This window comes from Pseudopodoces humilis, chromosome 2, assembly GCF_049639895.1.
Source record: "Pseudopodoces humilis isolate 2021_Gansu_Grassland_sample_001 chromosome 2, ASM4963989v1, whole genome shotgun sequence".
Taxonomy (NCBI): Eukaryota; Metazoa; Chordata; class Aves; order Passeriformes; family Paridae; genus Pseudopodoces; species Pseudopodoces humilis.
The window spans coordinates 35389910-35408389 of NC_142201.1; the positions used below are offsets into that span (position 1 = coordinate 35389910).

General features: G+C 44.8%; 1 protein-coding gene across 1 annotated transcript in view; it reads left to right on the plus strand.

Moving 5' to 3' along the window:
• Positions 1-3382: 3382 nt before the first annotated feature.
• Positions 3383-18480, plus strand: part of EFNB2 (ephrin B2) — a 45576-nt gene continuing 30478 nt past the window's right edge. The window contains exon 1 of the mRNA XM_005516484.3: positions 3383-4533. Within this exon, the coding sequence (XP_005516541.1) occupies positions 4406-4533 (128 nt within the window). The 5' untranslated portion in view covers positions 3383-4405. The remainder of the gene's footprint in view (positions 4534-18480) is intronic.

Consider the following 18480-nt stretch of genomic DNA (forward strand, 5'->3'; position numbering starts at 1 on the left):
CAGTATTTATATAATTATTGCCAACATCACTGTTGGAAAGAAGGTGAAAGAGGTTATTCAGCGATAAACAAGTTTTGATTTATTTTTTTTTTTTTTAAGCCGGTGTGAGGTACAGGAAATAAAGGTTTTAGTGGTACAAACAGCCAAGTCCCAGTTTTTCAGTGAAGGCAGGGTATAGGCAAATCTCACCTGCTCACTGACAGCGTTCACCCATTTGTCCTTCCATTTGTGCGTCCATCCCTATGCGGCGAGCCGGGCCGCCCGGGCGCTGGGGGACCGCGGCGCCGCTCCCAAGGCCGCGGCAGGATTTCCCCCAGATGCCTCTTCCCTGTGTGTTCGTCTGTCGGGGAACCGCGTTCCTTGCGAAACCCGAAATGTCGGCTGGCACCTCCTCCTGAAATACCCCCATGGAAGCGGCGGCCAAACCCGATTTATAACTTCTGAACATTTGTCGGCTTTTTTGCTTTGAAACCCCCATCCCCAGACTCTGGCGTTTCTCCCGTGTCCGAAGCGCTTCTCGGAGGCGAGACGGAAAGCAGGCAGATGCGGCAGGCGCAGGGGTCGGGACCGAGGAAGGATTGCGGCCGCAGCACGGCTGCCCAGGGGCTCCGCGCCGCCGCAGCCCCTCCGAGCGCCGCCCGCCCCCGCCCGGCCCCGGCCCCCGCCTGGCCCCGGCCCCCGCCTCCTGGTCCGGCCCGGCCCGGCCCTGCTCTGAGCCGTAACTCTGCGGCTATGGAAGGGCCCTGCGGCCCGACCCAACCGCAGGGAACAGTTTCTCGGCTAAAAAAAGGTTACCTGAGCAGAGTAGCCACAGAGTCCGCGTTTCTTTGACTATCTTAATCTGTGTTGATTAGGTTATCTCAGAAACAAGTGCCCAGTTTTGTCTTGGTTTTTACTGAAAAATCATTTTATTAAGGTGGATTTTTATACACTTACAATGAGCATCGGTAGGATGCTGGACAGTAGAGTAAAACAGCTGTATTTGCGTAAAAATGATTAGGCACTGGACAATAGGAGCCGTATGATATATTTAGCTACAGGAGGATATTTTCAGACAATACCAGGGCTCTTCATTTCCTCTGGTTTACTTAAAGCAAGGATACGAAGAGTTAGAGGTCACAGTTTACTCACCGCTTTTACAAAAACACCGCTCGTAACCTTTTGCTTCTAATCAAACAGAAACAGCAACATCACAAAATTGAGGTAGACCTATTTTACACGTCTCTGTTGCTGGAAGCATTTATCAGGCTCCGTGTTTACATTGCCTCACGACCGGCTACACACCACACATTTGTTTAAAAGTTTAATAATTAAGTACTTTCCTCCCCTCACTGGTGAAGTTCTCCTTTGATGCCCCTCGGTGTGCATAGATACCTAAGCTCCCACTTGAGTGCTAAGTTTCCGTCCCGGGAATCAGATCCTTTTCCTCCAAATTGCGTCGCCGGATCTGCAATTCCTTCCTCACTGCAAATTAAATTTAATTAAGCAGTTTACTTAAAACGTATTCGATGTTTTGTGTGAAAAGCAAACTGATTTCCTTGTTTTCTTGAGTGGTAGATTTCATTAGAGAACTACAGAACACAATTAACTCAAAATCTATGGGGCTTCAAATACGCTTCCAATTTCTTTCCTCTCTGTTGCTAGCGGGAGGAGCAGGCTCTGCCAGGCTGAAACGCCCGTTTAGTTGAAAAGGGGTCGAAAGAGAACACTGGATTCCAAAACTGATTCGGGAAATACATTACAGTGCCAGTTGTTTTCCTTATAAGAGCTTCTTGGCGTCCGTCTAAAAGCCGGACAAGTATCACCACAAAGCCGATTTTTGAGCGAATACACATATTTCTTCAGGAATAAAATTATACGAAATTGGCTCTTTATTAGGGTTTTTGGTAGGATGTTCTTTGCATGCCTCGACTAAAAGGTAGGGAAATGGCAGAAAGCTGCGCGGTAATTTCCTGGGATTTAACTTCTAATCCGTTCTGCAGATACTATTTTGGCAAGAAATCCGTACTGGAAGAAATTCGGTAACCCCCTTACTTCACAGGAGCGACTATGCCATTTACACTACCCGTGTTTAGCCTCGGTACAGCTCTTGTCGCGGACCCCTCCCGTGTGCCGCCTTCGCAGCCCGCTACCACCTCCCGGGGCAGCGGTACCGCCGCCCCGTTTGGCTGCTGCCGGCGACTTTTGCGGTGGAAGCGTGCGGGCGCCGGAGCGGGCAGGGCGCGGGGGAGCGGCGGAGGGGGACAGCCGAGGGGGACCGCTCCCCCTGCGGAGGGCAGCTGCTGGCCGCTAGTGGGAGCTGTGGCCCCGTGGAAGTGCCGCGGCAGCCGCGGCGTGTCGGGCTCCGGGCGAGGCGTCGGGAGCCCCCGCGACCCCCCGGCGCCCTCCGCAACCCCGGGGGACTTGCGAAGCCGGGGGGAAAGCATCTCCAGCGCTGCCCGCAGGTAGCTCCCTATGAATTAATGTTAGAATGGAATAAAAGGGCCAGGTGCCGTGCCGTTGGGATACCCGGCGTCTGAAAACGGAACTGTGTCCGAACCCCCTCCCCAAGAAAATCTAGAGGGGAAGAAAGAGTCTCTGAGCAGTGGCCAGAGAAAGGCGAGGGAATCCGCAGCCGGCCCCGGAGCCCCGCATTGCCCGCCTTTCTGCATCCCTCTGAGGGGCGCCGCATGTCCCACTCTATATAGTGACGGCCCGTGCCTAATTGTCGCGCAACCAGATAAACTTCGAAAACTCACAGAACCCGTGGGAAGGGCCAGTGGGAACCTAGCGCGGAAGCACCCCCAGGCCTGCTTCCCGGCAAGGAACCCGCAGTAAGTTGTGCACGGAGCCCCGCGCCAGTGGGAACACGGCCCGGCCCTTTCCCGCGGCCCGGCGCGGAGGTCGCCGCCGCCGCGCAGCGCCTGCAGCCGGGCTCCCCCGGAGGAGCGGCTGCAGCGGCGGGCAGGGCGCTGGGAGCGCCGGCTCTGCCGCTGCTCCCCGCTCTTTGAACGGCAGTGTACTCGGGGAAACAGTTTTAGCAACGGCGTGTTTTTAATGCTTACTTAATTTCACTTCCACCCCCCCCAGATTTAGCTCCATCTGGGCCAGCCGTGACTCCCGCACAGCCCCGCTGTGAGTCAGAGCGAGTGGCCCCCGCGCACGCCGGGCAGCGGCCGCCCGCGGCGCGGCGGGGCCGGGGGGTGTTACCTGCCGGGCCGCTCGCTGGGCTCGGCGCGGCCCCGCCCGCCGCTCGGCGGTAAGTGACAGGCGCGGCGCCCAACCAGCGCGGCGGCCCGCCGGCGGCCCTATGAGCGGCGGCGGCGGGGCAGCGGGGCCGCGCTTATATGGCTACGGCAGCGCGCTGCCGCCGGCCGCGCTCCTGCGCCGGGGACTCGCAGCGGCGGCATCGGGGGGTTGGAAGCGCTGTGGTGGGAACGATAGTGGCTGGCGCCGCTCCTCTTCCCTCGCTCCTTCTCCTTCGCGGTGGGTTGCGCGTCGGCGAAGTCCCGCGCCCGGCGTTCCTCCGTCTCAGTCGGCCGCCGCGGCGCGCACTGCAGATCGCGCAACGGGAGAGGGACGATTTGACGCTGCGACCCCCCCGCCCCCCCCGTTTTGGTTTATTTGATTTTTTTTTTTAATTTTTGTAATCATTGTTGTCCGCCCCTGTTTCTTGCCTTGCTCCGCTCCGTGGTCTTTGCCGGCGCCAAGGACAGCAGTGCCCCTCGGGGAAGCCAGAGCTCTGCGGATGCGCCTCCCCGGGACTCGGGGAGCTGACTCGGAGTGGATTTATTGACTCGCGGTTGCTTCCGAGCTGCCCGAAACAGCCCGGGCTGGTGCCCGTGCGGATTGCAAACTGCGGGGAGCAGTGATAGACATACAGGAGGAGCCGCCCGCCGAAGCTGTGTCGTTTCCCCCCCCCGACCCTTTTATTTCTACCGCCACCCTTTATTTTACCTTTTTCAAAATTTATTTTCTGTTTTACTTCTTTTCACGCGGGCCTTAGACACTGTGAACGCGTATGGCGCTCTGGATCCAAATGGGAGTTGGCAGTTTGAGTGGCATCTTCCAAGGCAGCCGGGAGACCCCCACTAAGAGGAAGGACTGAGGCGTTTGCATATTTTTGCTATTGCTGTTACTTCGGAGGTAGCTTGGATCTGACCTCACAGGAGATATTCCTACATGCGAGTGGCATACATGACTCAGTAGATCTGCTTGCAGCTCTCGCCAAGTGCACCGTCGACTCTTACTGTGTGATTTTTTAATTTTTTTTTTTAATTTGTTTTTATTATTCTTTTTTTCCCTATCAATCATCCCGGCTGTTGGGATACCGGGCACCCACCCTACTGTTGCTGCTCAGGTGCGTGGGAAGGCGCACGGCGGAGTTGGTGAGGCTCCGGGGAGGGACTCGGTGCCGCCTGCGACCATGGCAGCGCGGAGGCGAGATGCCTCCGCCTGGAAGTACTGCTGGGGAGCCGTGATGGTTTTATGCAGAACTGCACTGGCGCGGTCCATCGTTTTAGACCCCATATATTGGAATTCCTCTAACCCCAAGTAAGTTTCCATCCCGCTGCCGCCCGCCGTCTCCCCGGGGCCCGGCGCTGTCCTCCGTGCGCGGGGGAGGGACGGGACGGAGCCGCAGGTCGGCCGCGGCCGCCGGGGGACACGGGGACGGGGCGCAGTGCGCTAGCGGTGAGCGGCGGGAGCTCCGGCCGCGGCTGGCAGCGGGATCCGGCCCTTCCCGGGGCGGGGGTTCCGTGTGACGGCGGAGCTGCCCCCTCTCCCCTTGCCCCTGGCGGGAAGATCTCGGGAGGGAGGAGGGAGGGGAGGCCGGGCCGGGCTGGGGCGGCGGACCGGGAGCGGGCTGGGGAGTGGTGCGGCGGTAGCAGGATGAAACCTGCGGGCAAAGGTCCGGGCTCGCCTGGGCTGGAGCAGCGGAGGAGCCGGGCTGCGCTGAGTTGCCAGGAAGGGGTGATACTCTCCCAACTTCTCCGTCTGCAGATGCAAACTCATCCCATTGATTCCAGAGAAGTTACATCTGCTTATAACAGGGCTAAATTTGGTTGTGGAGTTGATGGTATCAAAGCACATGTCAGTGAGTAATGAACTAAGCATTACCCATCACACAACCATTTAGTGTCATTCTTCATTAACAAATCCAAGCAAAAATGTACATGCGTTCCTAGGACCTCACTTTTAAAATTCACTCTTAAGAGAGATGCGTTATCTTTAAAAAAAAAAACAAAAATCAGCAACCTTTTTACTTAAACGTACAAAATTATTGCTGTTAGAAAGAGGAACTTTTTGAAAAGTGCACTGTCCTAGAGAAAAGTCTGAGGCAGTGATGTAAGGCTACTTAACGCTTCTCTTTTGTCTCCTTGGATTTTTTGACATACAAAATGGAAGTTGGCTTTGTTCACTTGTAAGAGCCTCTGAACTTTTGTGATTAGAATCACTAGTTTGGAGAACAAAAATTAAGAAACAGGAAGTAGACTGTAATGAGTTAAGGGAATTTTAAAGCAGAAATAGGTTAAAATATTTTTTATATGCATGCTCGAACTTCAGTTATATATATTTAAAATTAAATCATATGCAATGTGTTAATTAAACTTAGCGCTTCCCATTAACTCCCGTAAGTACATGTCTTGTTTTCCCGGGGGAAATGTAGAGGAAATGTTAGGTGGTGATGAGACAAGTATGAATGGAGTATTTCCTGGATCAGGGATTAATCCTGCGCAGGTGGTAGGATCTCTAAAAGTTTGGTAAAGATTTCAAAGTTAGAATTAGGAGTAGCAGCTCAAGTTTACCAAGCAACCTTTCCTTAGAGTCATCATTTACTGTTGCTTTCATTAAAAGAAAAAATCACTATAGATTTGTCTGTATTATTTTTTAATGCTTGCTCTGTTTATCTTTACCGAGAAGTTTCCTAATCATAAAGAAAAAGAACTAAAAAAAAAACAAAAACAAAAAACCCCCTGCCAGAATCGCAGAGGTCTGCTCAATTCAGAGTCTTTATTTGTAATATTGATTGACAAATACTTATTTTGTATATGCACCAGGTCGGAAGCCTGTTAAAATTTACCCCAAGTCACTGGCTCAGCACTTCCATGATGCTGCATATCTAAAGCCTTTCTTTGGCTTAAGAAAGGCACGGCACCACATCAGAGGGTGAAGCGGCCTGGCCGGTTATAGAGCGGGCTTTATAAGGCTGTTTAGAGTCTCGAAAGGCAAAGGCTGAGAGCGGGGGTTGCATTGCAGGAGTGGGCCTGCTGTGCTGGTGGAAAACAGCCTTGACTCGGCCTAGGAGGAAGGGGAATGCTTTTGCATCCCAGCCCTCGCTGGGTTTATGCCTACAGAGGTCACTATTCCAAAGCAGAAGAGCCGGCTGCTCGGGCCTCTCCTCTGCCAGCCCCAACCTGCTTTCGCTGTTTTTTTTTTTTTTTCCACTTACCTTGATCGCTTTTATTAGCCATCAGTGAAACGAAAGCATCCGAGCAGCTGAATTCAGCCCATCTCACAGAGCCTGGGGATATGCTTCCTTTGTCAAACACGATTTGTGTTTCCATTTAGTTAATTCTAAACTGTTTGATTACAAAAAAGGTTTGAATGTTGTTAATGGTAGATCTAATGATAATATCTAATTACTTTTTCAACTTAAATGCACGCTTAAAAATAGGTTGTGTTGCTGATGTAATTGAATTTTCTTGAGTGATTCATTGAGGCTTAATCACCACAGTGAAGAAGTACACTATTAAAATTAGTCTTTTCAATTGCTGGGGCTAGTGATTTATAGGCCTCTTGGAGGCCTGGAGTTTGAGGAGGCTTGCAAATGCATTCCTGATACTGCTGCTGGTGAGGCAGCTCTACTTCTCAGAGCAGCATTTCTTACTAATTCTTCTCACACTTGTTTGCCTGAAGGATCCTGAATAATTTCTCCTTAGATTGTCTTCACTCTGGATTCAAGCTGAATGTTAGCTTGGGAAGTAAAGCTGTTGAATAGATCTTGGCATGGTATAATAATAAAGCTCCTTTCTAGGTTTGAAATAATAACTATCTTTGGTGCTCGTTAATTTATTCAGGGAAGCTGTGCATTTAACTTTATTGAAAGTCTCAAGACATAAATCTGCTGAACAGGTAGGCAGTTAAAATGGGGGAAGTTGTTAGGTTAATATAAAGTATGAAATAATAAATTTTAGGTTAAGGTGAATGTATAAATTGAATTGGTTTTGTACTGAAGTCTAGGGGTTATAGTTTCTAGCAGGTGGCTGGGATGGAGAGCATGCGATAGCTATTTGAACACAGAGCACCCCTCCCTGTTTCCCCCTTACCTTTTTAGAGATCTGCTTTATTGCCTTGACCAAATAATGGGATCGAAGTGACCTCCATAAAATAATTATACCTGCAACTTTATTGCTTGGGAGGTTAGACATCGTTGTTGTAGATGGTCTTCGCAGACTTTATAGACTTACCATCTGAAGAACTTTAGATTACCTGATCTTGAAAACACAGAGGAAAAAATACTCTAGATTTAACTCCTGTTGACACCTTTTAAATGGGAAACTTTCTGCCTGTGTTGTTTCTGCCAAGACAAACAATGTATGCAGATAGCATGGATTACCTCAGTTTCACCTCACAAGGGCTCAGCACTGCCTTTGACACCCAGGACCACATGTAATGTTATGGGGAAGCCTTTAGTGAAGCAGTAGAGAAATTTCATTCAAAAAAGCATCACTTACGTCTAAATGTCACTATTTCCCTGCATGTTACAGGCCGGAGAGCAAGGCGGTTCTCCTTAGTGACACGTGCAAGGTTATCTTCATAAGTGGTGCCTTTGACACTGATTAAGTTAGATTATATAGCTTTTTTTCTCTCCCTCTGATAACCAGTTATATATGGGAGAGTTCGCAGCCTGCCTCTGAATGAATGCTAACATGTCAGAAACTGATAAAATAAACTACAATTGATGACCCTGTTAAATGTTCTATTCAGTAGCATATAGACTAGTCTGCTTCTCATTGTATCTGAAATTCTTATTTTTGTAGGTAAACAAATGCACATTCACTACCGATTGAATAGCCCCTTGAACTATGCTCTGCAGTTTGCATTTGGGTTAATCTTGTCAGTTTTAATACAGAGGGGAAAAAAAGGAGAAAGCACCAGGGGTGGAATTGTTAGTGCTTTCACATCCACATTCCTCACATTTTGTCAGGATGATAAACTGTAGGTAATGGACAGCCCTTGTTTCACAGGACAGGCAAGCCAGCCAGAGCACAAAGAGCTTGCTAAAACAGTATCTCACAACATGTTTGGGAGGCTCTCAGCTAGACAAGAATTTATTTGGGAGTCCTGTGCTGTGGGACTACACTTTCTAACCTAAGCAATTACAGCTTCAAGCTGAAGAAACAGGAGTGGAAGGTTAAGATGGTTTAAACACATGCTCCTAAATTGTACCCAAAACATAGCTGCTGACACTTGGTGTGTTAATAGATGGAGCGAGTGGTGGCTTCCAGTCAGTCCATTTGATAGTTCATTTGTAGCCAAGTCTCCAAAGCACAAGTGAATTAGCAAAATGAATTCAGAATAGACTGGAGGCCGATTTCTTGAGCAGGTTATTTTCCCCAGCCTTTTATATGTAGAGTATAACTGCTATATTATTTATAGTAATTATCTTAAAGCATGTTATCTGTAAGCTGTGCTACGTTATTTCACTTTGTTTAATGAAGTAATTGCCTTTAGAAAGGCAGTGACTAAAAGTCATGCTAAAATCACTTAAGTTCTCCCTCTTCCCACACATGAGAATGCCTTCCTCTCAGTTTTTATTTTTTTCTTCCCTTTTTTTTTTTCCTCTTCCGTGTTTCATGGTAAGGAGATCACATTGCTTGAGGTGTGATACTCTGGATCCTCTCAAATTCGGCCAAGGTTCCTGGCATGGGAAATCAGGAGCGGAGGAGCTGAGGTGACTGTTCCGACACGCTGGCAAGGACAGGCCTTTCAGCCCTGCGCAGCAGCCACAGGCAGGCCTTCTTTGGGGACCTTTTTTTCTCTATGATCTGGTCTTCATGCACCCTGCAAACCTGCACGACTTGAAATTGCTTGTTGCAAATGAGAAGAAAGTGTTCTTCTGAGAAAAAAAATAATGATTAAAATGTTATTCATGTGTGCCTAATGTCTGTCTGCCTTGGCTGCTGACATAAAGAAACCTGTTTTTCTGGTCATTTATCATACATCTACATGGATTTGCTTATGAGCTCATTCTTTGTGAGGCGTTGTGGAAACTTACATAGGAATGTTAAACTGCTTGAAATATTTTGATTAAAATACTAAGTGCCACGGTATGTAGACTTTTAACTAGCACACTGTTGTCTTGAGGGAGGGGAAGTTTTTTTGGGGGGGTGGGGAAGGGAGCAGCAAGGGAGAAGAGTTTGTGGGGGAGTTGCATGAAAAAGCAGAGGAAGGGAGGATGGCAAATGGACAGTGTTAGGAGAGCTTGGAAAAAGCTCCTGTGGCTTCATTGTCTCCTTAAAGCCAGAGAACACAAAGACAAATGCAGTCCAGCCTTTCTCCCATGATGGAAAATGTAAACCGTTGACACAGCTCCCATGTTTAACTTGTTTAATTCTCATTTTAAATTCAGTACTATACCAGCCGTGTGAACTCTGAAGATTTCTTTAGTAATCCATTTTGTAGTTCCGAATCAAAAACAAAGTGAAAAGGTCTGACACAATTTGCTTTTATTTTTAGGCAAATCAACCCTGGTCATAGTTAATAAGGGGATTACAACCCAGACTAGGTCTTTACAGATGTAATGTAAATCAAGGGCAGAGTATAAAGAAACTGATCCCTTTTGATTGAAGTATGGTAAAAAGGCATAGAGAAACTAGCAGCAGTAATCTGATTGTATGGCAATAAAACCACCATTTTCTGTCTTTCAGATAAAAATAATGTGGTAAATCCATGCAGTTCATAAGATGTAAAGGCAGATAAAGGGTGATGCCATGGCAACATATAGATTAGCTTGATGTTAGAAATGACACGTCTCTGAAAGGGGTGTTATAAACTAAGGGCCTTGCTCCGGGCTGTAAGGTATTATGTGAGAACCGCACAAAACTTGGGGGCCGGGATTAGGAACTATGAAAGGCCTACTTGTGGCTTGGGGTGGTTGGAGCCGTGAAGAAAAGCTGCTCAGTTCTTGCTCATTGGTGGTGTATAATATGGTAAAGATAGATTTCATTTACTGCTTTTTGCCGAGATGGGGGCCGATTAAAACTCGAGGTGGCTGCAGTTGTGAGGTGTGGAAGATTCTCCTTTTTAACTCCTGCCCTAGCAGCAGCCTTTCTGAAGAATTGGCTGCGCTTGGGATTTGTTGCCTTAATCTATTTGGGCTTCGGGCAGGAGCATGCTGGCAAGGCACTGAGAACAGAGGGGAGAGAGGTAGTACTGGAGTTATCTGGAAGGAAAACAGAGAGCTTTTGATTTCAGCTGTGTTTTAGTTTGTGGTCTCCATCTCACACTCCATCGGAGCAGCAAAGATAAACATGCTGCATTGTCTGTGCTTAGGCCAGGTGATACTTCAGCATCTCTTATGTTTCCCATCTTGCAAAAATATAAAAGAAGGAAAAAAACCAAAACAATTGAAAAAACCAAAACCCGAACAACCACAAACAAACCAGCATCTACTCCTATTTACCAGTCAAGCTGCAGATAACCAAATGTCTCTGGCTCAGTCTCCTCAGTCTCTAGGTGGTGTTTATTTCCGAAAGGCTGACTGAAATCTAGAAATGAATGAGATAAGCATCTGCCTCCCCCCCCCGCCCCCGTTCCCCTCCTCCCCGGCCAATTTACAATCACTGGGATGAGTTTGATGTCAGCCCCTTGAGTTTAGCCGGCAGACAATAGAGCTATTGTTTCATCATTTATTTTAAGTGATCTGCAGCTGTAAAGGTAGTAAAATACCTCTCCTCGTGCAGCTACTTGGATGTATTTTTTCTTGCTTTTTCTCTTAAATAGCCTTTAAATAGTTAATATTCGTTTTTCTACCCAGCTGACAACCCTGAACGCCCACAACTTAAAGTCAGCATTACATTGCAAATCAGAGGTACGATTCAAATGAGAAATATCTACTTTATTGCTTGTTCATTTGTCTGCGAAGGGGGGAGAAGAAAGTACTCTGCATTTGTTAATCGCAGTCTAGACACAAGAGGAAAAAACACCGAAGCCTACAATAACAGTTGTGTCTTTCTTGACTGGGAATGAGCCTGGGATGAGCTCGGCAAAATGGAATTCATGCTGTTTGTTTGGCAGTGCCTCGGACACTTTTAAAGTGCATTGGTTTTTGGGTGTTTTTTTTGTTTGATTATTCCAGGTTTTTTTAATATAAAGATGTTAATTACATGCTTGAATTTATCATCCTTACCCTATCCCATAGTATGCAGGAAATCTTCACAAATCTGACTGAAAAGGGAACTCCAGACCCCAAACTGTCAAGCTGCTGATGCTGATGTGATTTAACAAATGAAAAACAAACAAGTGCATATGGGAGCTGGACGGATTGGCAGAATATACAGGACCTGAAGTGCTCAGACGGGTTTCCTGTCTTGAAACTTAACCTTCACAAATCTATACCAAAAGATCCAATTCATTTGCTGAAATTCTCCAAAGCACAGGGGCAACCTCATCTAATTTACAGGCCGGTCACATTCAAGCACCTTGCATTCTGCATTTGACAATGATTGCTAATGGGCCATTCAACTAAAGTATTTGCTTGTTAACAGGGAACAGAGCATGATAAATGTCCAGCAAGCTTGCAGCCTCCTTCAGCTTTTCAAATGCAGACTGGTGCATATTTATGGCAGGCAAATGACAAAGGGAGAAGCTGAATTACGCTGGCCTTATGCTTTCTGTTCGAACAAGGGTTAAAGTAATTAAAGAAATAATGCAAAAACCGATGTCCTTTGTTTGCCCACCATTATCCAACGTTTAGCTTTCGAACCTGCCTGTCATGTCACATTGCAGAAATATCCCAGATAAGGCCGGACAGGTTTGGCAGAGCGCAGGGAGAAAGGGGGAATCATCTATGGAGAGCATCCTGGACAGTGGACCCCAGCTCTCCCTGCATCCAGAGTCTTTCCCCTCCTGGTTCCCCTGACTTTAAGGAGTTTTCACTGATAGAAACTCGAAGGTGTACTTAAAACAGAGATTTTGCAATTTTCAATCCCGATCCCTAAACGGGGAGGGGGGGAAAAAAAATCCAAGACTGAAGAGTGGCCACACTTTGAGAAAATATGTACATTGAGCTTAGTATGTTTTTGGAAGCCATGAAAACAAAATGGCAGAACAAAAACCAGTTTTGCATTGCTCCTCCACTTCCAGATAGGTCTTAAGACCCAAAAAGATAAAACATGCACACAAAAATTTCCTAAACTTGAAGTGTCTTCAGTGTCATTGTGAATTATCTATTTATTATTATTAGTTGGGGTTTTTTGTTGTTACCATAGTTTTCTTTGTAAATTCAGGTTTAATCTTAGCCTATCTAGCTCTTGTTCAACTTCATGAAAATGCCTCCAGTGATTTCAGTGGGTACTGCCAGTCCTGCAAGCTTGAAAGGACTTCACATTATAATTATTTTTCATTATAGGCAAAATTTAAATTTCCTTGTTACGAAAAAAAATCTATCATTTTACTCTAGGAAAGAGAACATATAGATGATTCTGTTAGCTGTGGTGCAGAGAACTTTCCTTTGATGTGAGTATATACATTGTCAAAGACAGCAAATAAGGGCAGGACCTCTATCTTTTTTGGCAATCCTGGCCAGCCAACACCCAGTGTTTATTGAGGTATCAGCATGATAATTATAATGCAGCTGATTTAAACTTTGATGTAATAGTCTATGCTTTCTTCTGGTTTTAAACATAAGTTCCAAGCCAAAAAAGATAAAGGTTGGTAGAGGATTGTGTTGCTAGGTGAATCATTCCTTATGTATGACATATACATAACTATAAGATGGATTTCCTACCTGTAGTGTTCTTTTAAAATGTTTCATGGGTGGTGGCCAAAATAGGATTTACAAAACTTTATTTGGGAGGATCAGAGCTTAAAGTCAAGTTTTACATGTGTCAATGGAAAGCAAGAAATTATTTGGCTTGTTTTACACAGCAGGATAGGTTAGATGGTGAAATTATGTTAGGCTGAAGAATTTGTGATGCTGCAAATTGCTTCTCACTGTTTTCTTTGCTTTTGTTTGAATAGGACATTTATTTATATACCCAAACCAGAGTGAACAGCAGTGGGGAAGGTGAACATTTCACTGTAAAGACAAATGCATTTTAAAGCTAATAAGAGTGATTTGAAACTTTATTATCATTATTATTATTATTATTGTTAATTAAAGCCCAGTCTCACTTGAATGCTGTTTTATTTTGGATTGGGAGTTCTGCCAGACTGCAGCCTGTCAGAGCTAAGAAGACTCAAATCAAGTCCAGGCCTATTTCTGCAGCAAACGGGAATCCTGGCTCCTTGCCTGCGGATTCATTCAGGAAGACCCATCTGGCTTTTGATGTTCTGCAAGTTTGAAGCAGTTTGTTTAAGGAACCTATGCAGCCAGCACTGGTGGGAGCACACATAACTGCGCTTCTTCTGACTCCTCGTCAGTGGTGCATCGTTTCACAGTTTCATTTTTGCTTGGTGCTTACCATCTGCTTACCTACTGCCTCAGCAGCAGTTGGTTTCTATACCTGACTGGATGAAAGTGTAAATCTGGAGTTGGGAACATCTTGACTCCTTTTAAGGATTTGCAGTCCCACAGCATTCTCTGTCCACACTTCAGTTGCTTTCTTCATGTTTAATTAATTTCAGTTTCGTTCAGAAGCAGTATAGCTTAATCATTGCACAACACTTTACCTTCTTTTTTACCACTTTTTTACCACTTTTTTAATCACTTGCCAACACTTTACCTGGGTTTTTGGAGGGTTTCTCTTTCCAGGGTATTTCTGAGCTATATAGATGAGCTGAATAGGGAAGGTCACATTGACGGACAGATTACTTCACTGCCTGAAAAAAGTATTTAAAAGGTGGTTTTTGGTGTTAATCATTCTTTGTATCACAGAGTTTTCAGGCACTTTTTGAAGAAAACCAAAAGCCGTATCTTAGATTTATAGCGTATTGTAGTCTTCCGTTCTGTGGATCAGTGTGTGACACCAAGGCAAGCGGGACTGCACTGTGCTCCTACAGCCTGACTTGGGAAACTGTCCTTATTCAGAAAAGCTCACGTCGAGCATGTGCTGAATGCTGAATATTTTTGCTGAAGCAGGACGAATTAAGCATGAGCTGTCTTGAACCAAGGCCAGTGTGAAGAGGTTTTTTGGGGTTGGACAAATACAGATCTCTCCAGAGCTTCGTTGCCTTTTTTTAAATCAGAAAATTATGTCAGAAGCTACATCCCTGTCTGCTTTTGGATAGGGATGTATAGCCTGCCAGTAGTTAGTGTGTCACTTGTGCCACCTGGGAGCTCAAGCAAGTCTATCAGCTGTGCCTCTGGAGTCTGGTTGCACAGGTAGCTCTGCTTCAGCTGAGTTTCCTGTGCTTTTTTTTTAGCTCACTGTTTGGTGTAATGCCAGCAGCACATTTCCAATACAACTGATCACTGATCACCCGAGAACCCAGGTTTCCTTCTGCAAGAGAGGGCCTGGTTAGTGAGGTGTGCCACGGGCTGAGCCTCCCTGCAGTAGAGGCTGAACCAAATATCAGTGTCTCAGGAGTGCAGGGCAATGGGTTAAAGCTGAGTGGCTGGATCTCCGGTTATCCCTGGCTTTCTGCTGAACCCTTCCAGTGGACTCCTCCATCTGGGGCAGGGATGTCAGTTGTGTCAAGTGCACGTTTTGGATGTTTACAGATTTTTTTTAACGACTGCAGTGTCAGTTTAGCTTAATTTCAGAGGCTCAGACATTGTAGTGGGTCAAAATCTGTCTCTTCTTAGGTCAAATATTATTACTGCCTTGAAGTAATGGCTGTGGCCACCTGGTTTTGTTCTACTTCTCCACATCAGTCAAACCTTGGAAAAGTTGGTACTTCGTGACATGAACATAGGATCTTTGTGCTTGCAAGTGGCTGAATCTTTGGTTTAATGTAAGAAGCAAGTGTAGACTTATTATAGCTCTACCATTTGGATTTTTGCTCTAGGTCATTTTCTCCTTGGCATAAAAATGATTTTCCAGAATAGGTTTGTTTGTTTATACAATTCTGTTACTGATTTGGCATAACTTTTCCTGAAAGTTGTGAGTTAACAATTTGTTCTACCTCCAGTGTTTACTTATTCAGGCAAATGGTATGTAATAATACATTTTCTAACAACTGCAAAGTAGATGAAATTTTGTCTTTGCATTGGAGATACAATCACCGATTATTAATGTCTCATCAACTAACAAGACAGTCCCCGCCCTCTTTTATAGACTTTGCTTGGAGCATGTCTTGAAACAAGACTGTACAGGTGTGAGCAAACTGTAGTTAAGAGAAGGAAGACGGTAAACTTTGGTTGGCATCCTTATATTGTGGCTGACATAAGACATTTGTTTTTCTAACAGGAATGGTAGAGAATAGCACAGAATAGCGCAGCGATAGAACAATCTGGTTTGTACTTTTCAAAAAGTAGTTCTTTGGCAAATGCCAGCTGCTCTCTGTTAGCTTTCTAAAAGCAAAGGCTTTAGTGACTTGTGTAAGAAACACACATGGTTTGGTTTGACTTTCTGTTCCATGCTAACTACTGCTCTGCATCTTTTCAATAAAGTGCCATCTCTCGGGTTTGGCACACCGTGCCTCTGTGAACACAAGTCAAGTAGAGCAATGGTTTTGTGTTACGCTGAATTCATGGCACAGATTTTTTTATTTTACTTTCTTTTTTATTTTTTTCCCAAAATTCAAACCATATAAATACCTGATTATCTTTGCCATGAGAGCAAAGAACTACTTTAATATTCCCAGTAGCATATTTTGAACAACAATTCTTTAATTAAAACAACATTGGTCTCTTCCTGTATTTCATGGCTAGCAAATGAGAGAAAACACCAGTGTTAATATCAAAGGGAGTCAGTTTTCATTACAGTAATGGTTCAATTGTGCAATGCTGTAGGCACTGAAATTTAATATTATTGTGACTTGTATTGTAATTGTAGGATGACAGAGGAAAATGGATTAAGTTTAAATATAAGTGTACACAGCACCACATGGACTTTGTCAAATGGAAGCTGAGGGTTGGTACAGGATGGGTCCCCCTCTGGCTCTGTCATAATGAATTAGTATTTTGTAAATAATTGGCCACTAGACTATAGATTTATTACCTTTTGCAGATCTATGTGGACACACACAGACATACATCGATTCTGCACTGACTGTAATTGCAGTGTGGAGTTGCAGAACAGGTTTATGCCTGTAGGCTTGCAGGGTATTTGAATGTCTAGGCTTCTTGTCTTCACCTTTCATGAAAATATTCTTGCCTGCCAGTTTGTGAAGTTTTGTTCTGAAGGATACACCCATCCTTTTAGTCCAGGCATTGCTAACATATGCATGGCCTCAGACTGGAAAGCCCTTTGTCATCCTGATGAATAAACTGAATTCAAGTTGCAGATGAGCTTTGCTTTAGAAAATTATGCTAGGGACAACTAGTGCTAAGGAGCAATATCCCCCTCTTTTCCAGTTGCCCATAAACATTCAGATTGCAATGGAAGACAGCAATTTAAACCATCCATTGCTGATCTTTTCCGTGGAAGATTAAGGACAATGAAAGCTAGGTGTTTCATTTGTTTGCAGTGTGTAGGCAAGTAGAAGATGTCCCTAAAGCAGTGCCTGATAGTGTATTAGTGACTAAACATGATGCCCTGTCATTTTACCCCATATCTTCACACTATTCCTCAGATGTATGTTCACACTGAAACATGTTCTAATGTTAAAGTGCAAAAGGGGGCAGTAAAGTGCTATCCAAAAAAAAATGTTTATTTTTATGGGTACTTTTTGTGGCAAAAGTTGCATTTCTCAATAGGCTTATAATCGCCCATATTAAAGTAATGATCACAATAATATCTTCTGTTTGAAAAGCTTAAAAATGTTGCCAAAGTGTATCGTTAAGTGTTGTGGAAGTAATGTTTGTCCTGTGTATTTCTATGTACTTCTGTCCTCGAATGGAACCCTGAAACACGCTACATATTTGGAAGGAATCAGAGGCAGGAAACTTTCCTCAGATATATTTAGGAAGTAGCTATATGAAGCACTTCTGAAAGAATTCCAACTTAGCTTATTATCTCTGATTCTCATGTTGTGCATTACTTAGCACCACGTTTCTGGAAAAAGCAAAATGAAAAGAATGCTGAGGCTAGGGGTTTCTGCTTGAAGTACTAAAGTGCGTAGTGGTGGCATGGGTCAAGAGTTGGGCTCTCATCCAGACCCGCATGCATCATTTGTCAAGAGGTAACTAGAAAGAGCAACTAATTACAATGCACCTACTGAGTGTTTTTTCCTTCAGGAATTTCTCAGAGTAAGCCATTTATACAGACTGGCTGCTACTTTCCATTGCAGCCACTTGCAGTTTTTAAACTCTACACAGAAAGCACATTTCTGCTGAAATTAAATTAAATAAAAAGGAGAAAGTGCCCTGTGTGTTTCCATGCTTGTGCATGAGAGCAAGTGAGCAATGATTCCATTTGCTGAAGCTGACTAAGTCCAGCACTGTTGTGAGGTTCATATTTCTGTAAATGCTGATGAAATGTTAATATAATACACTTTAAAATAGAACATTGGTCATACTCATCCTTTTTTTTTTTTTTTTCTCCTTACTTAAAAGACTGTCGTGAAGCACATTAGTGGTTCTTTTGTGGTAACAGGAATTGATTTAGTAAATGGATCAGAATTCTCTAGTGCTTTAAGTACTTTAAGCAGAGCAGTAATGGCTTTCTGAATATAATACAAAAAGTTAATTGCTATTAATAGTACCTTATGTGGAGGTCATATATGAAAACGGAATATAAAATCTATGTATTTTTGAAAAAAATCCTTAGATTTAGTAAAAGATTAGATCATGTATCTTTTCAACATTTCAGGCCTTACCCTTGTGGTAAATGTTCTGAGCCAGGTTTCACGTTCTTGTGCAAAAACCCCATTGCTTAGGAAAAGACAGAAAAGTGTTTGCTCTCAGAAGTTTTTTAAGGCAGGGAAAAACATGACTGACTTTTACGTGGGGAAAAACAATCATTCATTTTTGCACTCTGTATTTAATGGGGGTGGAGGGGTAAAACACAAGTTGGTTTTGAAGGTTTTAGTTATGTAAGTGGGTTTTTTGCTTTTTTCTGTGAGTGAGAGCCAAAGCAGCAAGGGAAAGGGCAACTTTCCAGCAAAACTGAACCAACTCTCGCAGGCAGAGATGACATCCCCTTGAAAAAGATACACTGCCCAGACAGCAAAACCCTTATGGCAGCTGCACACCAGGTGGCTGAAGGCAGGATGCTGCCTTGGCTGCGCACG